The following is a 26,177-nucleotide window of genomic DNA, read 5'->3' on the forward strand; positions in this document are numbered from 1 at the left end:
CAATCTAGGAAATTAAGTAATGTGTTTATTACAAATTTATTGTAAACAACATAGTAAAATTGTTTTACTGGGATAAGTAGAAACTTTTAAACAATCTAGCAAATGGCCTATATGAGAAAATCAGTGAGACACCAAGGTATGACTTGATTTCTATTATTCCATCCGAAGAGAAAGTATGATTGCAAGAAGAGAAGTGTTTACATAAACTGATAAAAAACTTGAGAATTCAGCAGAACCCAGCCACGTGTTCATGAGCTTTCTTCCATAAAAGTCTCACCAGGTCCCGCAGAGCCCCATTCACCTTCACTATGAAGGGAATCATACTTGCACTAGTGCTCACCCTTGTAGGTAAGCCTACATATCCCTTCATCTCTTTTTCCCAAAATTTCCTTAAGTTTGATGGCAACAATTTGATCTAGACTGAGTGTTACTCATCTGTTTTCTGTCTCTTTTTGCAGGTAGCCAGAAGCTTGACGTTGGTAAGTAAATTTCCTTCTATGGCCTTTTTTTGGTGACTTTGTTGTAATTTCTACTTACTAGAACATGCTTGCAACTATTGTGAAAAATGGTTCTTGTTTCCCCACAGATCCTGAATTCAGTAGCAGAAAGAGCCACTTGTACAGCTATGAAGGCTGGGTGTTAAATGGGCTTCAAGAAAAAGGTTTAGCCAAAGTTGGCGTGCGCTTCAGCAGCAAACTAGAGATCAGTGGGCTGTCAGAGAGCGCTTACCTCCTCAAGGTACCGTGTCTACCTCCAAATGTACTATGCAATAGTAGAATGTAAATCACAGTTATAATTGCATCTGGCTAATCTGTGGTTTAGGAAAGCTGTTGGAAATACAACTAAAGCCTTAGTGCTGTAGATGTCAGGGAATGATCTCAAGCTAAAGTGTCAGAAGTGACAAGTGACTTAGCGTCCAGTCACTTACCCATGTTTGTTGTGGAAATTGTTTGTAGCAGATGTTCCTCAAGACTTTGGAATGGAAATAGAGGTGCCAAAATCAGGGGTTCTGCTAGAAAATCACTCTTTCTAACTCAAAGCACTCAAGCCTGCTCTGTGTTTAAGATTTGATTCTAGTCTCAACACACATTTCCAATTTCTGTGGGAAGCCAGACTTGAGTATGCCGAGTTATTGTCATACAGGCAATTACCAAATGTAGACTTAAAAAGTGATACAAACTAAAAATAAGAAGTGATAAGTGATGGAAGATTTAAAAAGGAAAGGCATCAAAAAGGAGCATGTAATAACATGTAGTGTTTAGATAATGCAGTGAAAGATCTGTATGTGTGCGATCACGCTTCTGCCAACATCAATAGAGGTAGGACCTGACCCATCTGAAATAAATAGGTTTCAGAAAACTACTTTTATTTGTCAGTTTAATTTAGTTACAAATCAAAGCTTCTTTTCTGGGCACTGAGTTCAGTGACAGAGCTCTTGCTGGTTGTAGCTGAGTGGTAGATCTTTCACTGATGAGGGCAAGGTGTCAGAATTATCAGCTAGGCATTGCAAATAGCTTAGTAAAAAAGAATATTTACAAAATGAAACGTTCTAAAACTTTTTTTTTTTTAACATTTAGAATGACATAATTTTTTTAAATAATAAATTTGCCTATATATAAAAAGCAAAATATTTAACGCTGAAAAGGAGAATTTCAGTTGAAATTTTTAAATTACTTTTTGAATTAGCCTTTCTCTCTATAGAGTTAGTGCAAGTAAAATGTTTAAAAGGTCCCTATGAGATAATAGCGATATGTCAACTGCTTCTGTAAGATGAAATACCACTGCTGATCCCACAGGGTTTGTACTGGTTTTATAATAGTGTAAGCAAGAGACAAAAGAATAAACTGTTGTATGAATTCCTAAGCCTACATTTGGAAAGGAAGAGTTTATAACTGGTGATTATGTTAATTTCTTCCAATCCATTTGCATATTTAGTACCAAAGTAATTTTATTCACTTATGTATCTTCTCTTTATTTCCTCCCAGATCCGCTCTCCACAATTTGAGGAATACAATGGTGTCTGGCCCAGGGACCCATTTACTCGATCTTCCAAAATCACCCAGATCGTTTCTTCATGCTTTACTCGGCCCTTCAAGTTTGAATATGATAGTGGACGGATTGGAAACATTTATGGCCCGGAAGACTGCCCCAATACATGTATTAACATAGTGAGAGGAATACTGAACATGATACAGATAACCATTAAAAAGTCACAGAATGTGTATGAATTGCAAGAGGTTTGTTTTTCCATTCTAAAACTACTTTACTGAATGGATGTGTTCTCTTTAGGTGCTCTTCCTAGAAGTTTCTGTTCGTTTGCATCTACTTTCAAATGTTCATCATCAAAAAAAAGGACAATTTTCATTCACACAGAAGAAAATGTGTGCATATGTGTTGAACAAAGTATCGGGGCTGGATCCTTTTTAAGACTTAACATACAGTTCTTTCAAGAAAAAGGAATGATCAGCTATGAAAGTATTTGTTATATGGCTTCCTTGATACAGCTACTTGATCCATTTTACTTGCTCATTGTTGATATTAAATAATTGATTACTTTTTCATTTTAAACTCCATCCCCTGACTGAGTATTTTTCATATGTTTATTGTTTAGTTTAATAGGATTAAATGTGCGTCATGGTTAAAGGTTTCAAAACGTAATTAAGACAGTTCAATAGGTCCTTACCCTCATACTGCTCCTTCAGAATCTTTGTTCAGTAAAACTTCTCACACAGTGAAATGCTGGTGAAATACTGGGAAGCCTCATTGTCTTTTTTGATCTGCCAGGCTGGAATCGGAGGTGTTTGCCATACAAGGTACATCATCCAGGAAGACAGAAAGAATGGTCGAGTCTCTATTACCAAAACTGTAGATCAAAATAATTGCCAGGAAAAAGTGACCAAGAGTGTTGGAATGGCTTACATCTATCCTTGTCCTGTTGACATGATGGTATGTGAGATATGAAAAGATCTTCTTAACTACAAGCCTGGCCATTCTGCTCCTGTTCACTCTTTGGATCTCTCTGTCCTCTTCCTCCAGAAAGCAAGGCTCATAAAAGGGACTGCGGCTTTCTCCTACAAACTGAAGCAGTCAGACAGTGGTACCCTGATCACAGAAGTGGTGTCACAGCAGGTCTATCAGATCTCACCATTCAGTGAACCTACGGGTGTTGCTGTCATGGAAGCAAGGTAGGCAGGACACGGGGTTGCTTCATAGAGTGAAAATTCTGGCAGTCCCTTTCACCCCCAGTGGAAGTGAAATGAGAACTGAGTTCCACAGCAGTTGGGTAAAGCTGTGAGTACTCATACTTGGGGTTTCCACACTCCTAAAAATTCAGTGAACCATTCTTTATTTGTACCCTGCTGAACTTGGCACTACGAGTACATGGAAGAAAAGGAGAAAAACTCTTTTGCTTGCTTATACCATAAGAATGTAACTTTACTACTCTGTCCTGAAAAAGGGCTAATTTATAGTGTCAGGAGGAAGATTGTGCATGTAGAAATAAGATCATTGATTACAGAACTATTTCGTTCTAATTGAGAATCTTTGTCCGTTAGCAAACTGTAAGATTTTACTGTGATAAGAAGAATTATTAAAGAGTAAAACTGATACCATCACAGTATCGCTGAACCAACAAACAGCCAAGGCAGATGGAGGAAGAGAGCTAATTCATTCTTCTGGTGACACTTGTCTCTTGACAGACAACAACTCACCCTGCTTGAAGTGAGAAGTGAACGGGGGAGTACTCCGGACATTTCCATGCAGAGCTATGGAGGCCTTCGTTACGACTTCCCCTCAGCACTGCCACAGATGCCACTGCAGCTGATCAAGATGAAGAACCCCGAGCAACGGGTATGGTATTTTTAGGTCTTCAAATTGCTTTCCTAATTGAAAAAAATAATAGAAGAGTAATGATCATAAATTCCAAAATATTTAATTACATATGCCCTCTCTCTTTCATGTTTTGTAACAGATAGTAGAAACACTGCAACACATAGTCCAGAATAACCAACAAGATTTCCACGATGATGTTCCATACAGATTCTTGGAGCTTGTCCAGCTCTGCCGGATAGCAAGCACTGATAGTCTTGAATCCATCTGGAGGCAATTTTCAGATAAACCCCGCTACAGGTATTTCATTACATCAACTTACAAGAAACTTTTCCAGTTTTGGAGAACCAAGAGCTAACATTAGGGATTTTTTTTTTAACCTGCTTGCAGGCGATGGCTGCTGAGTGCAGTTTCTGCAACAGGCACGGCAGAAGCACTCAAATTCATTAAGACCAGAATTCGCAACGATGACCTCAACTACATTCAGACTCTTCTAAGTGTTTCTTTTGCTCTCCATTTAACGAAAGCTGATGAAAACACTGTTCCAATAGCAGCAGTGAGTAAACCTATGTGAATCTTTACTATCTGATCATAAAAGGAATGATAACTGATGACAGCCTTTGATTAATCAGGACATTAGAGACTGGATACTCCTCTCATGTACACTAATTTCATGCAAATGTTGAGCCATGGATTTCTTTTGGCATTACATATGAAAGGGGAGTTCAGGTTTGTGTCTTCATTTTGCTACATTGATACACAAGTCTTTTTCCCATAACAGCTTCAGAGAATAACTCCCATTTCAGTTGCTGGGATCATATCATGCCTTCTACAGCCTAAACTTTCTCCACTTCAATCACTTCTGAAAAAAATGGTGATTTGCATGTTATGTCACTTGAATAGCTCTTTTAATTGCAAACTATTCCTATGAACTGGAAAGTGCTGCAAGTGAAAGTAGTGAAAACATCAACTATTTTGATACAATAAGGAATCATGCATTCTGAACAGGATTTTGCCACCTCTAGTCAATATTATTTTTCTTAAATAGGAAAAAATTATATGATGTGAGAATGCATCTTTAATGTAATCTATCCATCTCCATTATATATATAATCTCCATTAATATAATGGAGTTGCACATTGTTCTAAGGGTATTTCATTTATACATTGATGTTTACCCATAATCTTTATATTTTCAGTGATATGCTCAGTTGAGGAAAATCAAAATGGTGCTTTGCAAACCTATAGCGTACATTGAAACTAGTGGAGAATTAAGCTTCTAAGTGAAGCTTGCAAATATAATGTCTACAAGTTGATTTGTTTGGATATGAACAATAGTAATTCTGAAATTGCTTCCCTTAGATAAGCTCTGATGATTTTCCTGCTCTAAAATCTATGTGAAGCACCATATTAAATAACAAATTATATTTTTTCCCCTTTTTTTTCCCCACAGGATTTAATAACCAGTTCTCGAATCCAGAAAAGCCCCATGCTTCAGCAAGTTGCCTGCTTGGGATACAGTTCTGTGGTCAATAAATACTGTTCTCAGACCTCATCTTGTCCTAAGGAAGCTCTTCAGGTAGGCGGCTTTTTGTCAGGTTGTTCTTAATTCCTTAGTAATGTTCATTACATTAGCTTAAATCTTTAAAGCTACAATATAAAAATAGCAATTGGGCTTACAAATACACATTTCATAGGTCTCCTTCAGAACAAAGGCAATTAATTAATTGATTTGCTTCATCACTGAAAACACAGTTTTCACATCATAAGGTAAAATCCTGAGAAAAGCCATCATTGAGTGATTGTATTAAAACCAGTTGCTTTATTGTGATAGGCTTTTCAGTGGGAAAGGGGAACACTGTGGATAATCTATATATTAGGAAGACTGAACTGTGCTGTGTCTATAGCCCATCCATGACCTGGCAGATGAAGCGATCAGCAGGGGCCGCGAAGACAAAATGAAATTAGCTCTGAAATGCATTGGCAACATGGGAGAACCAGCCAGCATCAAGCGCATCCAGAAGTTCCTTCCCATATCTGCATCCAGTGCTTCTGACATCCCCATCCACATTCAGATTGATGCCATAATGGCTTTGAGAAAAATAGCTTGGAAGGACCCCAAAACAGTAAGTAGGATGTGCCAGGGATTTCTTTACTAAGTGAATTAGAGAATATATACTGTAAGGGTAATGAATTTAATGGTATCATGTGCATGGATTCAGCATGGTTAAAAAAACCCCAAAACTATTATTTTTAAGACCAACACCGTACAGTTTTGTATTTAAGCTGATGTTTTCTGCTAAGCTGTAATAATTATTAGTCAGTAGGAAGCTTCTAGTAAGATATCAGCAGTGTTTCTTTAGTCATCTGTCATAACCAATTAAGGCCTATGCTAGTCATATAAGGTGGAAATGTAGCCACCTAAAAGTCAGACATATAATTTAAACTGCCTCAATAGTCAGGAGGAGAGAGAGACACTTTCTATTGGACTTCTGGGCAAAATGTTGACATGGTTCTGCCTCTTTTCCCATGGACCTCCTGTGGAGGTTGCTCACGTGTTGAACATAAGCAAGACTTCTGCCTTTCAAATGGTTTAGATATAGGAGCTATGTGAGACAGCGGATAGCGTCCACTCAGACAGTCTTTGGTGAGCTGCTGAAGCTCCCCTTTTAAAAGTGGTCTAAAAAATAGTTAAGCATGCTCACCAAATCAGTGGAGCTACTCCAAAAAATGAATTTGCTTTACCATCTGCAGTTGTTTCTTCCAAAGTTATTAACTGCTCTTTGAATGTCAGTAATGCAAAAAGCTATGCTGATGTCTTTTTGGTTGTGGTGAGTTGACCTAATACATCGATACATGGACGTTTATTTCAGATTCAGCGTGAGCCCTTCTCCATGGGGCTGTTCCTCCTCCATGGCCCCTTCAGTTGTCTTAATAAAATGATGTGGAACCGTGCAGTAAAAAAATCAGAAAACCTTTCTGCAGGGATAATGACCCTCGATCCCATATTTCTTGTGGGTTATGTGTGGATCCAGTCTGCAAAAAAAGTCTCAGTTATTGGTAATTCCAGTCACTGTTTTCTCTCTGCAGGTGCAAGGATATCTTATCCAGATCCTTGCAGACCAGTCGCTTCCCCCCGAAGTACGAATGATGGCTTGTGCTATTATCTTTGAGACAAGGCCTGCCCTTCCTTTAATAACAACAATAGCTAATGTGGCAATGAAGGAGAGCAGTTTGCAAGTGGCCAGTTTTGTGTATTCCCACATGAAGGCTTTGTCGAAGAGCAGATTGCCGTACTTGTACAACATGTAAGTAGAGACAGGAACGAAGTGGGCGGTCTGCATATAATAAGTTCTATTATGTTCTTGTTGGTGAGCATTGTATGTGCTGATAAACTGAATTCAGTTCATATTCTGATGGGATGCATCTTATTTTTGGATATTATTACCTTTCCCATTTTGTTTAGATCTTCAGCTTGCAATATTGCCCTTAAGCTGCTGGCCCCCAAACTGGACAGGCTGAGCTATCGGTATAGCAAGGTCGTGCATATTGGTGGCTACTTTGGTGAGTAAAAGCATTTCAGTGACCAGGAAACTTTCATTTCAGAAACCCATTCTTAAGAGACATTAAGTCCTTGGAGGAATACGTCATTCTGCATTTCAATAAGATACTGAATTAAATGTGGCAGTTATATATTTGAAAGCACGAGTAGCCATTTTTTATTTGGGCCTAAAAAGTTAAAATTTATGTAATGATATATTGGAGTTGGCAATGGAAAAAGCTGCAGAAATATGATCTGGAATGATAAACAGAGTGGATAGAAAAAAAGATGTCTTTTCTTTACTTCTGCCATAGATAACTATAAAGTTGGTGCTGCCGGAGATGTCTTTGTTATGAACAGCCCAGGAACAATGTTCCCATCAGCAATAATTTCCAAGCTGATGGTATATTCTGCAGGGTCAGTGGCTGATTTGGTGGAGGTAAATATTTACCTAAATTATTAATAAGGCAACTTAAAATTAAAATTGACCACAAAGTTTCATCACTGCTCTTTCTTGTGTTGTTTTGGTAGGCTGGTGTCCGTGTGGAAGGCCTCACAGATGTCATCACAAAACGGAATATCCCGTTCGCTGAATATCCTGCATATAAAAAGATAAAGGAGATTGGAAAAGCTGTAGGTATTTTCAGTGATGCAATGTGTGCATTATATGAAGGGGTATTTAGCAAGGCTTCTCATATTAGTTAAGCCCTGCCTCAAAAAGTAAATACCTGCCTAGCAGTCAGCTCCAGTATTTCTGTGAAAGAGACATCTGCAGTGGGACTGCTGGGGACATCACTCCTGTGATGTTTGCAATAGCTTCTGCAAATTCTCACTCTGGCCCAGCCTCTGCCCAACCTCATGTATGGCTGCACAAGGAGCATGGGAGGAGACAGCAGAGGCAGGCATTGCAGCACAGTGTGTGTTTCATGCCTGGCAGGCTTTCCCCTGTTCTCTTACAAGAACAGACCTTTGTCTTCAGGAGAAAAGGTGATTTGTTGCTTTCAAACTGGGTTTAGTGGTGCTAATGGCCCAGACCTTCTGTGTAAATGTTATTGCATCAGAATACAAAACTCAAGAGGCTACAAGGCTACAAGGACAAGGGGTAATGGGTTCAAACTTAAACAGAGGAAGTTTAGATTAGATATAAGGAAGAAGTTCTTTACAGTGAGGGTGGTGAAGCACTGGAATGGGTTGCCCAGGGAGGTTGTGGATGCTTCATCCCTGGCAGTGTTCAAGGCCAGGTTGGACAGAGCCTTGAGCCACATGGTTTAGGGCAAGGTGTCCCTGCCCATGGCAGGGGGGTTGGAACTAGATGATCTTAAGGTCCTTTCCAACCCTTACGATTCTATGATTCTATGATTCTATTCATGGGCATCTCAATGAGAGGGGTAAGTCTGAATTAGTGACACTGAATTAGTGATGCTCACAAAACAGCAAAGAAATGCCAGCAGCAATGGAAGATTGCAGCTTGGTCAGTGATAGGTTTGATCACCTTGCTGAATTACCATTTGTGAAGTGTTGCATTGAGGAACTTTGCTTGTTTCTTTATCTGTTCCCTAGCTGCTGGGATGGAAAGAGCTGCCAACAGAAACCCCCTTGATATCAGCCTACTGGAAACTATTTGGCCAAGAGCTGGCCTATGTCAACATCAATAAGGAAGTCCTGCATCAGATTATGAAGGTACCAGGGATCCCTACTTCTCTTTGCAAGATTTGACACCATTGTACTTTTATATCCTAACCTCTTGGATCTCTGTTTTACTGCAGGCTGTGCTAGAACCTGCAGACAGGAACACAGTGATAAAGAAAATTGCCAGCCAAATCCGCAGTGGCATTGCAGGACAATGGACACAGCCGGTGTGGCTGGGAGAGCTGCGCTACATCGTTCCTACCTGCATTGGCCTGCCACTGGAGTATGGATCATACACGACTGCTGTGGCACGTGCGGCAGCCAGTGGTGAGTTGGGAAGTACAAGATCAGTCATGTGAGCTCTGAGCAGGGGCTGAGAGGGACAGGCCAAGGTGGGCTGGAGGAAGAAGCAGAAAACCAGGAAGTTAGAAAAAGAACTAATTTTTGTAGTAAAGAGGAAGTAGTGAAGTTGTTTGAAGAGAGGCTGGACACAGCTGATTTCTGCCTCGTCTTTGGATGGATTGGAGACAGAGAAGGTGAGGCGGGAATCTAGGAAACCAGAGAGAAAGATCACAATGTTTAAGGGCAGAAAAACCAAGAGCTGTCTGGGGAGTTGACGCAGACATGGGCAGAAGGGGGTGGCTCCCGAGAGATGCACGCACAGGCTAAGTAGGATTCAATGGTGATTTAAACAGAGGAAAAAAATAGAAGACAATCAAAAGGAAACTACCAGTAATGTTAGAGAAGGCATGAAGAGAAGTCGTCTTATGAAAAGAGACAGAGAGCTCTGTTTTAAAAGAATAAATGTGCAAGTACAAATACTTATCAAGAAATTAATGCAGTGATCATACTGTTTGTTGTGCAGCAGACTTTTAATTTAGGCAAAACTGACCCTTGCTTCTGCTGACACCACAGGAGGAGTCTCTTTACATAGAAGTCTTGTATACGCCCACTCTTCACTGCTCTTGGTGTTTGGTTTGTTAGTTTGCTTTAATAACAGCTTTGAACACCTGCCGCTTGTTTTGTGCATGTTTTTATTTATTTATTTTTGTTTAAATAACATCCTCGTAGGCAAGTTGGGAAGGTAAGAATCGAATGGATGTGTTACAAAGTGAGTGAAGGCTGTCTGGATTGCTGATCCTCCAAGAGCAGTCAACAGATGAAAATCTAATTGGTGGCTTGTTGTGAGCAACATCATTACTCATGACAAGCTTCTTATCACTTGTTCATTGTCTCTTTTAACAATCTGAACTTTGGAAAAGTAGGCTCCCTCAGCAAATCTGTATCAATGATGACACGGAATTGGTGGGAGCAGTCACTGCACTGGGGGGTCAGGCAGGCAGGCTGGAGGGGATGGCCTGACAAATGTATGATGAAATTCAGCAAAGGCAATGCAAAGTCCTTCACCTGGGATGAAGTAACCCATGTAAGCGTATAGGGTGGGCATCACCTAGACAAAGCACCTTTGCAGAAAAGGGCTGGGGAGGCCTGGAGGACAAGCTAGTATAATGAATCAGCAGTGTGCTCTTGTGGTGATGAAGGCCAACTGCACTATAGGCTTCAACAGCAAGAGCAGAGCTAGCATGAAAATTATTCTTCCCCTCTATTCAGCATCTATCTGAGGCTGCATCTGGATTTCAATATCCAGCTTTGTGTCTGCAGTACAAGAAAGATGTTCACACTTGATATGAGTAGAGATTGGAGATCAGGGTTTGTTTAGCCTCGTTGCTCACCATTCATTCTGTCTTCCGGCTCCTTGCATTTCTGGAATTTTAATGTTATACTGATTAACAAACTTTCAATTTGGGTCAGCTGTTTTTTTTATTCCTATATTTTTATTTCCACTTTCAGTGTGTTGCATCATAACCTTTTACCATGTTTAAATGTTGTTCTGTCATTTGCAGTTGATGGAAAGACAACCCCCCCTTTAACTGGAGATTTTAGACCTTCCCAGTTTCTTGAATCCACCGTGCAGATTCGGGCAGACATAAGCCCAAGGTATGGCAGGTTTCTAAGGCTTTAAACATGATGGAGTCCTATGAAAAGGCAGAACCACATGTTGAAGGGAACACCTTTCTTACACCTGACCGCTTCACTCTGTTTCAGCTTATATGTACATACAGTCGCAACAATGGGTGTCAACACAGAATATTTTCAACATGCTGTTGAAATTCAAGGCAAGGTCCTGGCAAGAGTGCCAATCAAGTTTGATGCCAAGATAGATGTGAAACAGAAAAACATTAAGATTGAAACAAATCCATGCCATGAGGAAACTGAGATAGTGGCTGCAAGGTATGGTAGCCTTATTTCAGAATACTTTCTGTTTCTGAAACCTTACTGAGTTCGCTATTCACTGTCATCCTACAGAGGTTTCTAGATAGACAGAGTGACTTTTCAGTGTGTAGCAGAACTTTTGGGATAAAGAGCAAGGAAGAGAAATAGCGGAGTTAAAAGTCAAATGTCAAAAAAGCAAACTTTTATTTTAATTTGCTTATTATGGTGTGGCTTTATTTTTGTTTATTATTTTATTGCCTTTTAGATGATTTAATTTTTATTTTTAAATGAATGTCTTTCATGTTTTGGAAATGTGTTTAAATTCATCCAGATTTTGAAAATTTCCTGTAATACAAGAAACTGATATTTGTCATGAACTCTTATTGGTCTTCAATAACATATATACTTATAGTTGCATATACAATCTCCATGTTCAAACAACACATCTCTGTGCTATCACATGATACTGACAGGGATGTATTTCATCTAGTCTAAAGACAAGGGGTCAGAATAATTTTACGTTTTTTGCACATATCTGAACAGACATAAGGCTTTTGCTGTATCGAGAAATATAGGAGAGCTAGGTGTTGAAAAGAGGACCTCAATTCTCTCAGAAGATGCTTCATCAAATATTGTGGAAGAACCTTTCAAACCATCAGAGAGAGCTTCCAGAGAAGGTTTCACAATGGTAACCTGTTCCTTTTTGCTTATATCGTAATATTTACCCTCTTCGTGATGCACATATCTGCAGTATTACTCTTGCCTATGGATGCTCCCAGTGATATTCACATACTCATCTCCAATGCAGAAAGGAGATGACAGCATGCCAAGGAAACATGCCTATAGCTCTGAAGAGGATCTTCACCATGGCACAGGAAGAAAAACTCATAAATGGGATATTTGCATCAAACTGTATCGTCTTGGTTGTCAGGTCTGCTTTTCCAGAAGGTCACGAGATGCCAGCTTCCTAAAAAATACATATTTGCACAGATTAATTGGAGAACATGAAGCTAAAATAGTCTTGCTGCCAGGTACAATATTGAGCACAAGCCTTGTCATCTTAGGTTTGTCGGTGCTGTTTGAAGCAGTATAACCTTCTAATGTGTGCAATTGGTATGTAGTTCGAACAGATGCTGATATTGACAAAATTCAACTGGAGATTCAGGCAGGATCCAGAGCAGCTTCCAAAATAATTCACATGGTAAACTCAGATTCTGAGGAAAAGGATGAGTCATCTCCATATGAGGACATTCAAGCTAAACTGAAGAAGATTCTAGGCATTGAAAAGGTGTTCAAGGTAAGAGGATTTGAGCGTGGGAGAGGGGAATATTTTCCCATAGATGAAGACAAGAATTTGAAGTTCAGTGTGGAAAGCTGCTGTGCAAAATCAAGGATGGGGTTAGTTTGAAAGGTGCCAGTGCCAGGCCTGTCAGCCAATGCCACATCTGAAGGGACTGATGCTATGAGGGGCATCCAGCTAGCGCTGGTCCTCTGTGCTGGGCTAGATTTCAGCTGAGCAGAGAGGATTTAAGGGAGTTCTGCAGCTTCTGCAGTGAGTGAGGCAGGGAAGTTGTTCCTTGAAAGTCTGATGTGAGCAGCTTGTCTGACACCTGGAGAAGTTTTACTTTGTAAATACAGAACCAGATGTATCACATCTCTTGCACTTCTCTTTGAACTGTTTTTGCAGGTTGCAAATAAAACACGACACCAGAAGAAGCAACCTTCAAAGAAAGGAAACACTATGCTAACAGAGCTTGGGACAGACGTCAAGGCAAAAAATCCCTCCAGCTCATCTTCTGCCTCCTCAACTGTCTCCTCTTCCTCATCATCTGCTGCTTCTCTTGATCGTAAAAAGGCTGTGGATGAGGATGAGAATGATGACGTAAAGCAAGCAAGAAACAAAGATGCAAGCAGCAAAAGCAGCAGCAGCAAGAGCAGCAGTGGCAAGAGTAGCAGCAGCAAGAGCAGCAGTGGCAAGAGTAGCAGCAAGAGTAGCAGTAGCAAGAGCAGTAGCAGCAAGAGCAGTAGCAGCAGCAGCAAGAGTAGTAGCAGCAAGAGCAGCAGCAGCAAGAGTAGTAGCAGCAAGAGCAGCAGCAGCAGCAAGAGTAGCAGCAGCAGCAGCAAGAGCAGTAGCAGCAGCAGCAAGAGTAGGAGCAGTAGCAGCAGTAGGAGCAGCAGGAGGAGGAGGAGCAGTAGCAGTAGCAGCAGCAAGTCATCGAGTCACCATAGCCACGGGCATCACTCAAGGTATCTGAATGGCAGCAGCAGCAGTAGCAGCAGCAGCAGCAAGTCATCGAGTCACCATAGCCATAGGCATCATTCAGGACATCTGGAAGGTGGCAGCAGCAGCAGATATTCCAAAATATGGGTAACTTTGCCAGTAAATTGATGCTGCTAATGTTCGTGAATCATGTCCCTGATGGCAGCTGGCTTTGCATAAATCACAAAATTATGAATGGACACAGTAAATTTTAGCAACATTAAAATTGCAATATTTATTCTGCAAACACACCTGCAATCATTTGCTCAGATGTCTAGTTCAGAACATCTCAAAAGTTTCCACAAATTTCTGAAACTTTTACTGTAGGCAGGGAACCATTTTTTGCTAATTTACTACTTCTTGTGAATATCTATTGCATGTTTCTGTCTTAATTTTGCAGTAGGAACATGTTTTATATAAACTACTTCAAGTCTAGCATTATGTGCTTGTGACTAAGCATACAGAACTATGTATGAATGATAATTAGTAAAATCCTTACTTAATTCCCAGTGCTCAGATTTCAACGTAATTGCAGCATTTCTTTTCTTCTGAGACTTTCATCATCTTGTTTTGGGTTTTTTTTTCTTCTTTTATTTTCAAAGGAAGATGATGAGATTTATCTGTATCGCTTTAGATCAGCGCATAGACAAGAGGTGAGATTTTCTTTCCTCAGTAAACTAAGTATGGAAGTATGGAATCTGTCATGAGTCAAATGGAAACCTTAAAGGCAACTTGCTGTCTACTTGAGGAAAATTACAGTACTGATAACATTTAGAATACCAAATCAACCGTGGTGGTTCTTCTAAGATGCATAAAGACAGAGAGCTATGTTCTCCTTTGTGTTCTCCACATGATGCCATTTATGGCTCTGCAAACTAGATGCAAAACTCTACCAAAGCAGTACAAGGGACTGAGGATGCATGCTTTGGAGGAACAAAGATTCTACCATCAGAGCTTGGGTCATTCGACTGGCTTTGATCCCTTTGTTTCTTGGGCTGAAATCACTGTTGATTCACACCGGCATAGTGATGTTGACAAACATGGGAGGATACCTTATTTTAGGATACTTTAGAAGATTCTTACTAGGGTGTGGGCCAGCCAGGAGCAGTATACTTGATAGTAGTGTTTCTCAAAAAGTAGAAAGTTCAGCTGTGTGTGTCCCTTCAGTTGACCCTTTCAATTCAGTTGGTCCATTCAGTGTGTTTTCCAGTTGATCAGGCCCTTCCACAAACAAAATGAATCAGTTCTGGTCTTTCATATTGAATCCAAAGGCTGGTTCAATTTGACTCGCTCCAGTCTGTTTTTTGACACAGGGAATTCTCATCTAGACACATTCCCTATTTGTCTCTTCTGAGGTGTAAGATATATTTGGGTAAAGAAGATTTTTCAGAGTTAGATCACACGTACTAAGCAGGACAAAGCATATTGCAAGTCATTGAGCTGTTCAGGATTGGAGCGCAAGTTTATCAACACCAAGTGCCAGGACAGAGAGTATTCTGCAGCACTGCCTAGTGCAAGTTCTTCAAGCATGCTTTTAAGATACCCTCTAGAGCATAATGTGTTTTTTTCTTGCAGTTCCCAAAAAGGAAACTCCCAGCTGACCAACCTAGCAGCACGTACGCCTCTACCAGATCCAGTCATGCCTCGTCTCGAGCTGCTTCCCGGGTTAGTCACATCATTTTTAGGGGATTTTGACAGCTTGGAAGAATGACAGAGCAGCCTTGCACTTGCAGTAATTGTACAGCTAGGATAATGGGAAGAGAGACATAACAACCTCTCAAATCTCAGCTATCAGCATTATAGTTCCCATATGCACTTTCTGAGCAGTGAGGTGAGGATCCTTCTTACTTGCACCACAACCCTTCCCTCGTTGGACTCCTAGCCAACAGAAGCTGCAGAGGCTGATCCTGTGACCTCTGCAACAAGGAGGGAAGTTGAGGTACTGCAGTGCCAGTGCAAGGATGGTGGTGGAGGCTGAGGCTAAGAAGAGCCTCAGTAGAAGACATGCTCCAGAAGTGACACGTAGCACTTACTTTGGCTCCTCACCACCACCCAGCCTGATGAATGCAGGCTTACTCGCTGGGCAAAGTGATGAAGTCTAACGATGGAGTGGAGGAATTACAGGTCACAGCATGCTTAAGGCCCTGCTGTCGGGGGGGAGGTTCTTGATGTGGAAGGCAACGTTCTGGAGGGTTATATTTTGTGCTAGGGTGCTGCGCAAACACAAAACCTGCCTGTCCCACAGAACTCACAGCTGGTGTGGGAGGTGAAAGCCAACAGACCAGCCAGACAGATAAAAAGGAGGACACCAACTGACGGATGTTATTGTTGTGAGAATGAGTGATGAGTACAACTGACACCTGATGTTGTTAGTCAAATTGAACCACTTTCTTTCTTTCATAAGTGAATACATGAAGCCCGAATCATATAGTCATTACTGTAACCTAATGATATGAATATTTCAACAGTATGAACTGTAGCTTGGGAAATGGCAGAAATTTTGGCACATATAAAATGAGCCATGCACACGAAAGATATATGTATTATAGGCATGTATTTGTTTGTGGTACATATGCTGGTGCATATTTGCAATTCAGTCACTTATTTTTCATTTATCTGTCTAGATCTTGCACCTAAGATGTTCCATGGTTAACTCTTTTATAATTCTAATCTTCGCATACTTTCTCCCCTTTCTCCTTAGCATAAGTTTTTAGGAGATGTTAAAACACCAGTATTAGCTGTTTTTCTTCATGGCATTCGTAATGATGAAAAGATAGGAGGCCTCCAGCTTGTGGTATATGCTGATATTGACTCCGTCAGGCCCCAGATGCAGGTATTTGTGTCAAACCTCACAGATTCAAGCAAGTGGAAGCTCTGTGCTGATGCTTCAGTCCTCAATGCTCACAAGGCAGTGGTAAGGCTCAAAAATAGTTATATACAGCTGTATGCATCATAGGAAAACCATGTTCCATGCACTTAAAAATGGACCGTTTCTCTCTCCATTATAGGCTTACCTGAAATGGGGCCGGTATTGCCAGGACTACAAGATTTCGACTGAGCTGGTAACTGGGCGGTTTGCTGCCCACCCTGCTGCACAAGTGAAAGTGGAGTGGCCTAAAGTTCCTTCAAGTGTCAGATCCATAGCAGAATGGTGAGATTTTAGTCTTTAATGACACTCATCTGTTGTATCGGTCAGCTGGGAAAAATCAGCATCCACTCACGAGGCTCTAGTGGTTAAAGTATTGGCTATTTATTCTTTGATCTGTCTGAATACTGCATTTGGACATAAAAGCTGAGTGGGAGATCATAGCCATGCTACTGTAATGTACACTAATCTTTATACTGGGCATAATTGCTGAAAACTGAGGAACACATCCTTCCTTTCACTGAAGACTTAATAAGTATAGCAGAGAGTGGTCATGGGGACCTCACCAGTTATCCTGAAGACTCCCTATGCTACTTCCTCACAAATGTGAGACAACCTGGTTGGGATGTGTGCTGTTTTTTGCTTCTCTATTTCACCAGATCTTTCTGATTTGAATTTTTGAAGGTTTTACAAGTTTGTTCCTGGGGCTGCGTTTATGTTGGGCTTCTCTGAAAAAACAGACAAGAATCCTTCTCGACAAGCCAGGGTGATCGTGGCTCTAACTTCTCCAAGGACGTGTGATGTTGTTGTCAAGCTTCCTGATGTAATTGCAAAATATTATTATCACTTTCCTTTTTTTTTCTAGTAGAAAAGTGAGACTGTTGTGGTTTTTTTACAGTGGGTCAATTCTGAGAAAGAAAAATTAAGTAAGCATCAGTTTGGGTGCAAATGATGAAAACAACTTTTGGTTATTTTCAACCTTCTTATGTTACATCCAAGAATATTTATAGAATTATTTTGTTCATGGAAAAAGGAGAGTGTTGTTTGTACTTATAATGACATGTGTTTCCATCTGTAGTAGTTCCATAAGTGTTCACCTAACCACCTCTGAAGGGGAGTAATTAGTTTTCTCCCTAATAATACCAGACTGACGACCCACACCATGAGAGAAAACTGTAAGCAGAAGCAAAAAAAATCATGGACAGTGAGTCAGAAGAGTTGTGTTCACATAAAGTCTTTGTCAACCAAAGTAGAAGAAATTGAAATAAAATTCCAAGTAGGAGAAAAAGCTGATCTCAGCTGTTTGCTGTGAATACCTAGCACAATTTTGAGTGTGCTTTTGAATTCTCTTTCAGATGATCTTCTATGAAAAATCCATGAGGCTTCCCCTGTCACTCCCTGTAGGTCCGAGGATACCAGCTTCAGAGCTGCAGCCTCCCATCTGGGACGTCTTTGCTGAAGCCCCCTCTGCAGTGCTCGAGAATTTGAAAGGTCAGGGTCTAATCAAGTTCAGAAGCATGATATCCTCTGTCTCCTGAATTACTTGAGCATCTTCTGAATTTTTTGGGGATTATTTGTCTCCAGTTAATTAGGAAATGTGCTATAATAATGTGAAAGAATATTATGCATATAGTGCAGAAATCATAAGCATTTCAGAGATCAAGGTACCATAAACTTTCTGGGAATTATTTTCTGAATTATTTTCTGAAAGGCATATTTTCCATGCCTTTTTTAGAATTTATGGGTGCTTAGTAGCCAAAAGCCCCTGTAATCCATGCAAAAATATCACATAGTGGAAAAAAATATAAAGTTAAAATAATATAGTACTAAAAATATAATATTCCATTTAACGACTTTCATTTTGTGGAAAAGCAAATACTCACTGGCATTTTATTTAACCAGCTCGCTGCTCAGTTTCCCATAACAAGATAACAACCTTTAACGAAGTTCGGTTTAACTACACAATGCCGGCAAACTGCTACCACATCTTGGCTCAGGATTGCAGTGCTGACCTTAAATTCCTGGTGATGATGAGGACTGTTGAAACAGCTATGGACTTGAAAGCAATCAACATCAAGCTTGGCAGTCAGTAAGTAACTCCTGCCAGATGCTGGGAGCGTGAGGGTCTACTTTGTCCGCATTTAACATCAGAGGAGCTTAGATCTGAGCTTTACTGTTATGGTTAGCAGCCCACGGGATTTCAGCATTTCCCTTATTTTCTTTCCATGTGATGCTGATGATGTTATCCTGCATCTTATGCGACAGGAATACCCGTGATGTAATTTAAGTAGTTGAAATGAGCTTATACTGTGACCAGTGATACTCAGTGAGCAGGAAAATGCCTTTGTCACTGTATACGTGTGAATGTGATACAAACAGGGTATGAACACTCTTGTTAACAGTGAAATTGATATGCACCCTGTGAGCGGACAGGTGAAACTGCTGGTAGATGGGGTTGAAAGCCCCACGACGAATGTTTCCTACGCATCTGCTGGTAAGTGAAGCAGCATCTGTTGTTTCATTTTCACATATGTTTTAGGAGAAAGAGAAAAAGGTACAGGAGGACCTTGTTTCATTTTGTGCTATGCAGTCAGTCACTATATACAATTCAGGTATTTCCTGACCATAGAGCTGTAATATTTGAATTGGGCTAAATCTTACAGAAATTGTATTAGCAACTGCCAGTGCTGAGCACTGTCCTATTTGTTATGTACTTGGGAAGTTATAATTGTGTTAGAAATGGCTCCAATGACAGTCATGGTGTTCTTTGTATTTCCTTACTCCTGTACAACGTACTCAGGGCCTTGTACGTTTGCACAACTATACAGATGATATAGGCAGCTCTAATAATTTCTAGAAATAAATATGAATATGTTACTAACCCAAAGAAAAATGAATAAATCTATGATCATTAATTGTTTTCCAGCTTTTTACAAACACCTAATCCCTATACGTGTTTTTTACAGTTTTCTACATTGTTTTGCTGTATGTTTTGTTTCTTGAATAGAAAAATTGAGGACTTTCAAGGAAAATAACATTTTAGAAACATGACAGTTGTTTTTTTCTTTCTTAAAGAAGCTAAGTTGGGTCTGTTTTGGTTTTGCTTTGTTTAATTTTGTTTTCTTCCAGGTGCTCCTCTGTGGATCTTCAGTGAAAAGCAAGGGCTTGTACTTGTTGCCCCAGCCTATGGCATTGACAAATTGTACTTTGATGGATACACATTCAGGGTATCTTTCTCCCTATTCATAAGCTTGTGTGTTGAGAAATTTCCATAGATTGCCTTAAATCTTTATGTATGAGTGCAAGAGTATACAGTGGCAAAGCCAAATATGTGCAGGGCCCAAAAAAAAACCCAAAGGGAAGATGACACTACAGGACTGCACAGTCCTGCTCTTTATTTCTGAGCAGTGAGAATCTTTCATCAACAAAAATAGCTTATTCTTGTAGTACAGATGTGTGTTGGGAAATGGGCATGTGAGTGCACACACGCTGAGTCAGCAGTGCATTTGCAATAAAGATGAGTTTTCAGCTCCTGCCCACTGTTCTTACAGCTGTTTAGTTCTTCAAATCAGTAAAAATGAAGCCCTTCTTTAAGAAGAATGAACGCTTTAAAGGGTGCACTAAAAATAATGGGAAACTGGAATGTAAGAAATCAGTAAACCATACTATATCTATCACCTGTACTATGAAAACGTCCATCAAGCAAAAGCTTCAGCCTATTAATAGTCTAGACTGTTAATAGCATAACATACTAGACTGGCACAGTAGGTTTCAAAGGCTGTAACAGTTAAAGACACTGCAGCACCACAGGGCTTTGACATCTAACTGTCAGATGTTTTGAATTCTTACCAAAGAGATTTTAAATGTTTGTGCATTAGCTTATACTGGAAGAGACCTGCATAGCAAAAATCTGCTCCACAGGTGTTACTTTTTTAAACTTGAAATGGTTCTGACTCTTTTTCTCACAGATTCAAGTTGCTTTGTGGATGGCAGGGAAAATGTGTGGAATATGTGGAAAATATGATGCAGAATGTGAAGAAGAATATCGGATGCCTAATGGATATCTAGCTAAAGATGCAGTGAGCTTTGCACATTCTTGGATTTTGGAAGAAAAGCCATGTACAGGAGGTATGCAAGCTCTAATAAATGTAATATAACATTACTGCAGTTGTTTAGGAAATGTAGAATCTGTTTAGAAAATTTTAAATCCATAAACATTTTGAAAACAAAAATAATTTTAAAAGAATTCATTATTAAGTAATGTATTAAGCATTAAAATTACTTGCCAGTTTAGAAAGAAATAAGAAATCTCGAGTTAAACAAACGAGCCAAAATACACCAGCCAGTTGAAATCTTTGTTTCAGTTTTGAAGTATTTTAGAATATTAGGAAAAGAAATATAAGAGAATAAACTCACATGGAATGCTTTGATTTAAGCATAACAGCATTTTCCAGACATCAATTTCCAGCATTTGACCCATCAAAAAATCAGATGGAGATTAGTAATGATTACCATGTCCGACCACCTGATTTTTGGACTGGTGCAACCTGTCAAGCAAAGCATTCAAGTGCGTGAGCAGTTCCAGGGAGTTAATTACATTGCTGAAATAAAAAAGCTGTCTTTTAAGTGTTTCAGTAGATTAGGATCTTATGGTGTGCTGATGCTGTCAGCTGAGGTTCTGATGCAACAGCATTCCATAGTGCTGCGAGGAGAACCAGCATGTTGCATTTGTGAAGAAGACTTGTCCTGGTTGGAAGGACTTTCTCGGTCCTTGGAGGTGGCTTCTATATGTTTAGCTGTGCATTAACTGTTATCCTTCTATGTCTTTGTCACTTATACTGGGCATCAGACCTGCTATAAATAGCTATGGAGTCCACATGCAAGTACATTATTAACTTTCTGTAGCTTTTCAAATCAGCTAATTTGATATGGAGCTACGTAAAGTTAATTTCAAATGTAAGTGGTTTATTTCCAGATTAGCCTGTAGAAACAAAGTCTAATGTACTTTATAATAAACATTTTCCAAAGTCAGTTATGCTGCTTCACTTGTAATTAGAATACAGTTTTCATAGAGAAAATCGGCAGTGTTGGCAGATGGGTCCTTCTGGGGAGATCTGAAGATTTTGAATGTAAGCACATAAACTACCACCAGTGATTGTGTTACAGCCTGCAAACTGCGACGCTCATTTGTGAAGCTTGAGAAGACTGTTCAGCTTGCAGGTGTAGAGTCCAAGTGCTATTCTACAGAGCCGGTGCTGCGCTGTATGAAAGGGTGCTCTGCCACCAAAACTACTCCTGTCACTGTTGGTTTCCACTGTCTCCCAGCAGGTAAGTCAAGAGAAATCCTACTGAATAGGAGCTGCACAAAATTCTTAATAGATTGCGTCTTGACTCAGTTATTCCACTTGGAATGTATGAATAATCTAATATATTCACAGCTAGGGACAGACTTACTGCAATAATGACTGAAGACCTTTTCCTGTTTTCATTAATATGTAAAATTTCCTTTAGTGAGAGAGACATTTTTCTGTTGTAATTTTACTGTGGTTTTCATTATACCAAAATTTAAAATCTAAACTGAACTTCCCTTCATGGTGCTTTGAGCTAACAAGGCAAGGTCAGGGTAACAGCACAGCTGTGTGTTGCAGCCTGTGAGGATTCAGCCACATCTGATCATGTGCAGCACCTCGAAAGAGGGATCCTTGCCTTGTATATCTGTATATATCACTGCCTTTGGGTGTGATCCAATTTCACTGAACTGATTTAGGCAAGAGAAGGGCAGGTGTGGACAAGATTCCTGCACACAGGTGCAGTGATATAGGAGGATGTCTTTTTTATAGGTATATGGTAGACTATAAGATATTAGATAAAGTAAATACAGATTATATAGATGATAGGTTTGTGTCTGTTTTCCAAGTTTCTGTTAAGACCATAATATCCTTTCCTAAATGTATTATTAATAAAATTCTACATGGAAGTACTAGTTTTAAAGGTAGAACTGGCTTATTAATTAAGTGGGTTTCCTGGAACATCTCTATGTGACTTAGGCAAATACAAATATGTAAGCCAGTGAGGAGAAACCAAGCCTGCTGTAGTCAATGACTAGTGCATGATAAATACTGTACCTTGCAAAATGACTTCTGAGGTAGACTGTTTACTTTGCATTTCTTGTTCCCCATCAGATTCTGCTACCAGTCTGACAGACAAACAGGCAAAGTTCGACCAGAAGTCAGAGGATATGCAGGATGCTATTGATGCACACATAGCCTGTTCTTGTGAGAATGAAGACTGCAGTGCATGAAGCTGTACATTGCAATACAGGAAAAAACCAGAAACACTTTAGTATTTTTATTGTGTGGTGTAAGAAAACTCATCTTAAGGAATAATAGAGATACTAAATTAAGTGATAAGGATGTGTGGAATCTTCCCAAGTAATTTAAAGTATTAAACTTTATTATTGTAGAAACTGTTATGATTTCCTATAAATATCTGATTTGGTAATAAATCCATGCATGGAAAAATTATGAAGGCTTCCTTATTTCGCTGGTTATGGAAGCAGAGGTCTGTGTTGCTTCTCTTCACCCCGCATTTCATAGACTTCTTAAGTCTGTGACTGTCTTCTGTGCATGAGGCATGTGTCCGTGTCAGGCCCCATCACAGATATGGGTTGGGTAGCTGTCGTAGCGGGTTGCTGCTTGTGTCTCCCAGTGCTTGCCTTCCTGGTGCTGGGATCCTGTGCACTCAGAGCAGAAACTGCTCACTTCTGTGTGATGCAGCAGCCACACAGCGGTGGTGCTCTGCCATAACTACATGTGTGCCAGTGCTGCTGTTGGGAACAGCAAGATCAGGGACTAAGCCTGAATGTCATGCCACTGAACAAGACTGCTCTGAGCATCAAGAACAGATTATGTTTCTGATGCACCACATGCAGAAGCTAGCGCAGATTAGGGGACTTTGGACAGGACATGGTGGAGTTACCCAAATATACCACCTGCCAAAAGGTCCGAAGCAGAGCCAGACTTTTGCAGTTTGGGTGATATGCTCCAGCCACTGTGCCCAGCACGAGTCATCGCTGCTGCCACCATCAGCCTCCTGCCCACCTGCTGCAAGGCTCTCTGGGTACTGGTGAGGGACAAGCTCATCTGCCGTGAGCACTGGAGCCCAAATGATACCAGTGGATCTGGAAGATGTTTTCTGCTTGCTTAAGTCATCATTTTTTCACAAATTTCAATAGAAATGGTATTGTACTTTCTTAAGTTTATCTGCCTTAATTCATTCTCATTCTTCCAATTAATACACACACATCCAGCCATTTTAGTTACTGACTGAACACACATTCATTTTTTATATTGAAGTCTGTTAATGCAAAGCAGAATGTGATCCTACTGGATAGTTAAAAATGTAGCTCTTCAGTACATTACTGGGGGGAAAAAAAAAAGAAAGAAAGAAAAAATTGAAGCAAGTTATCTGATTCTTAAAATCAGTAGAAAGCAATGAAGTGGCTCTTACCTATGACCATGTGAGGTGAAGAAGTAATCACTGGCTGGTTTTTGAAAACACTTCAGAACATTCTGTAAAAATCGTGTCATTCTGCTTTCCCCAGCACCTTTAGTACCTTCAATGGATGTGAGTTTCATTGTTTGGATGTGAGTTTTATAGTTTGGAAGTTAATGTCCTTTGTACCAAAAGGAGTATGTTTGAGAGACAGGCAGAAATATACATTGACATACTGTTTAAATGCTGTCATCGTACCTTGCACTGCAAAGTGATGGGCAGCTAACAGCAGTCAGTGTTTGGGCACTACCAGGCAGCAGTAAAGTGATGAGTTGGTGAGTTTGCTGGTTGCCTGGAAGTCACATGGAGCAGTGATGGGAAGCACAGACATTCCAGGTAGCCCCCAAGGCCGAATCCAGCAGAAGCCAGGGCTTTGCATGACCCCTGAAAGCTGGGCTCCAGGGGGGTTCTGCATGACCTCCCAGCTCCAGTGGGGCCAGCCCACATTGCTCCTCTCCTCCCAGCCTGCCGAGGCTGGAGCACAGTTGTGGGGATTTTCCAGCCCTCATGCTCAGGTGCAAGGGGTGCAATGAGCTCAGCAGGAGACCTGCAGGTGAGCTTGCCCAGCCACCATGTCAGCCAGAGCACCCATGGAGCTGTGGGGGAATGTGGACTGTGGGTATCCACCTTGTGGAGGGCTGCGGGGAGGCCTCAGCCAGCCTCTGCCCCTCTCCTCCACTGCCATTGCAGAAAGAGCCAAGTACAGCTTGAAGGAAATGCTGTCCAGGGCAGCTCCTGGGCACAGCAAAGTTGTTCATCACTCCCACAGTTTTCTTAGGGTTTTTTTTCTCTTTCTTTTTTTAATTCAGGTTATATCCTTCGGAGAAATGTAAAGCGTGAAAAGGCTGTGAGTGTATGGGGAGAGAGGCTGGGAGTTGAGGTCGTTCCTGATGTTGAAAACATTCTTGTAGAACTTGACTTCAGTTCTATGAAGAAATCTCCAAAGGCAAAGCCCTCACCAACAGGTTTTTGCCTACACCTGAAGCAGAAGCATAGATACTGCCATGCCACGGCAGCAGCACGGCTGGGAATCCACTGTTTGCTGCCCAAAGCATGGACTGGGGTGGGATGGTGGCAAGACTCCGCAAGCCCTGGGCGGGGGGATGATTCTGGGAAAAGCCTGCCCTTGCAGCTGGGCACAGCCTGTATAGTCCCCTGAGAGGACCTTTATTTTGTGTACAGTTCGCAGTGTCACTGTTGTAGTGTGGTGTTTTAGTGATATAGGGTTATAATTTTGAGACACTGAATACAAGCGTTGTTGCATTTATAATCTGCTGTCACAGCAGTGGTCTTCCGCTTATGTTGCCACTGACCTCGAGTCCTCGCTGACCACAAGGTGAGTGTTTGTTTTCAAAGACACCTGCAGCTGCTCATAGTTACACCATAATGTACTAGATTTTGAGACTTAATTACCAGCCACCAGCAGCTGTATACTCAAATCCTTTAGCTACATTTACCATATACTAAATCTGCAAAGACATGACACAACTCACTAATGAATGGCTTGGCTTTTCTATCATGTGCCATCAGTTTTACATGAGAAGGGGCTAAAACAAGTGGGACCAGACTATAGTGCTGGTAAAAACATGGTGAAGTATTTGCCATACTCGAAAATTATTTTTATTTTACCCTATAGATGCAATCTTTGCTCTAGGAACCAAATCCACACTTTCTCAGACATAAATTACACCCCAACTGCCAATTACAAAAAACCCCATCAGCTAAAGATCATTATGAAAACTAAGCTGTCTTGGATAGGAGCCACTGATCTGCTGATGAGAACCTGCGGTCAGTCCCTTCCCACAGCGAGTTGGGCAGCAGCTCCGGTTCCCCACCCACAGAGGAGAAGGTTGGTGAGCAACGTGAACCCGAGGGTGCATAACCCTCCCCCTACAGGTTCCTGATGGGAATGGTCCGGGAGACTCCAGCTGCTGCGGTGAGCCTAGCTCCATGCCCCGGCTGCAGGGGATCCAGGGACCAGGCCAAACCCCAGAGCCAGAAGCAGCCTGAGGGACCTTTGGGTCTGCCTCCAAGATGCTGCCCCTTGTTATGTGATGCGAAATTAGTTTGGATGAGCTGCACTTTGTACACCTTTGTAAACCAAGAGGTTTGTGTCTCTAAGGCCCGCTAAGCCTCACTTCTTCAACCTCTCGGGGGCAATACTCACCTCTCCATGCCTAATCCCACCAGTGAAAGGGGCTGACGCGTTAGGAAGCACAAACTTC

The 26,177-nt window shown here is 40.8% G+C and overlaps 1 protein-coding gene across 2 annotated transcripts; it reads left to right on the top strand.

Moving 5' to 3' along the window:
* Positions 1 to 293: 293 nt before the first annotated feature.
* Positions 294 to 22,920, top strand: LOC115611974 (vitellogenin-2-like). 2 transcript variants are annotated; one of them, XM_030495720.1, is made up of 36 exons: positions 294 to 348; positions 459 to 479; positions 587 to 738; positions 1,986 to 2,237; positions 2,785 to 2,946; positions 3,037 to 3,185; positions 3,699 to 3,849; positions 3,971 to 4,128; positions 4,219 to 4,384; positions 5,282 to 5,407; positions 5,736 to 5,954; positions 6,919 to 7,136; positions 7,295 to 7,392; positions 7,684 to 7,808; positions 7,901 to 8,002; positions 8,930 to 9,049; positions 9,136 to 9,325; positions 10,903 to 10,996; positions 11,105 to 11,290; positions 11,816 to 11,960; positions 12,081 to 12,303; positions 12,394 to 12,569; positions 12,960 to 13,310; positions 13,545 to 13,640; positions 14,135 to 14,185; positions 15,108 to 15,197; positions 16,234 to 16,446; positions 16,541 to 16,683; positions 17,083 to 17,221; positions 17,754 to 17,889; positions 18,301 to 18,487; positions 18,801 to 18,892; positions 19,528 to 19,625; positions 20,367 to 20,526; positions 21,565 to 21,726; positions 22,581 to 22,920. In XM_030495720.1, the coding sequence occupies exons 1-36, from the start codon at positions 309 to 311 to the stop codon at positions 22,697 to 22,699; spliced, it is 5,310 nt and encodes a 1,769-aa protein (XP_030351580.1). In that variant the 5' UTR covers positions 294 to 308; the 3' UTR covers positions 22,700 to 22,920. The 2 variants fall into 2 exon arrangements, with proteins under 2 accessions (XP_030351580.1, XP_030351579.1); XM_030495719.1 differs by having other exon boundaries at positions 12,960 to 13,640.
* The last annotated feature ends 3,257 nt before the right edge of the window (positions 22,921 to 26,177 follow it).

The sequence above is a fragment of the Strigops habroptila genome, chromosome 8 (assembly GCF_004027225.2).
Source record: "Strigops habroptila isolate Jane chromosome 8, bStrHab1.2.pri, whole genome shotgun sequence".
In the NCBI taxonomy this organism is placed as follows: Eukaryota; Metazoa; Chordata; class Aves; order Psittaciformes; family Psittacidae; genus Strigops; species Strigops habroptila.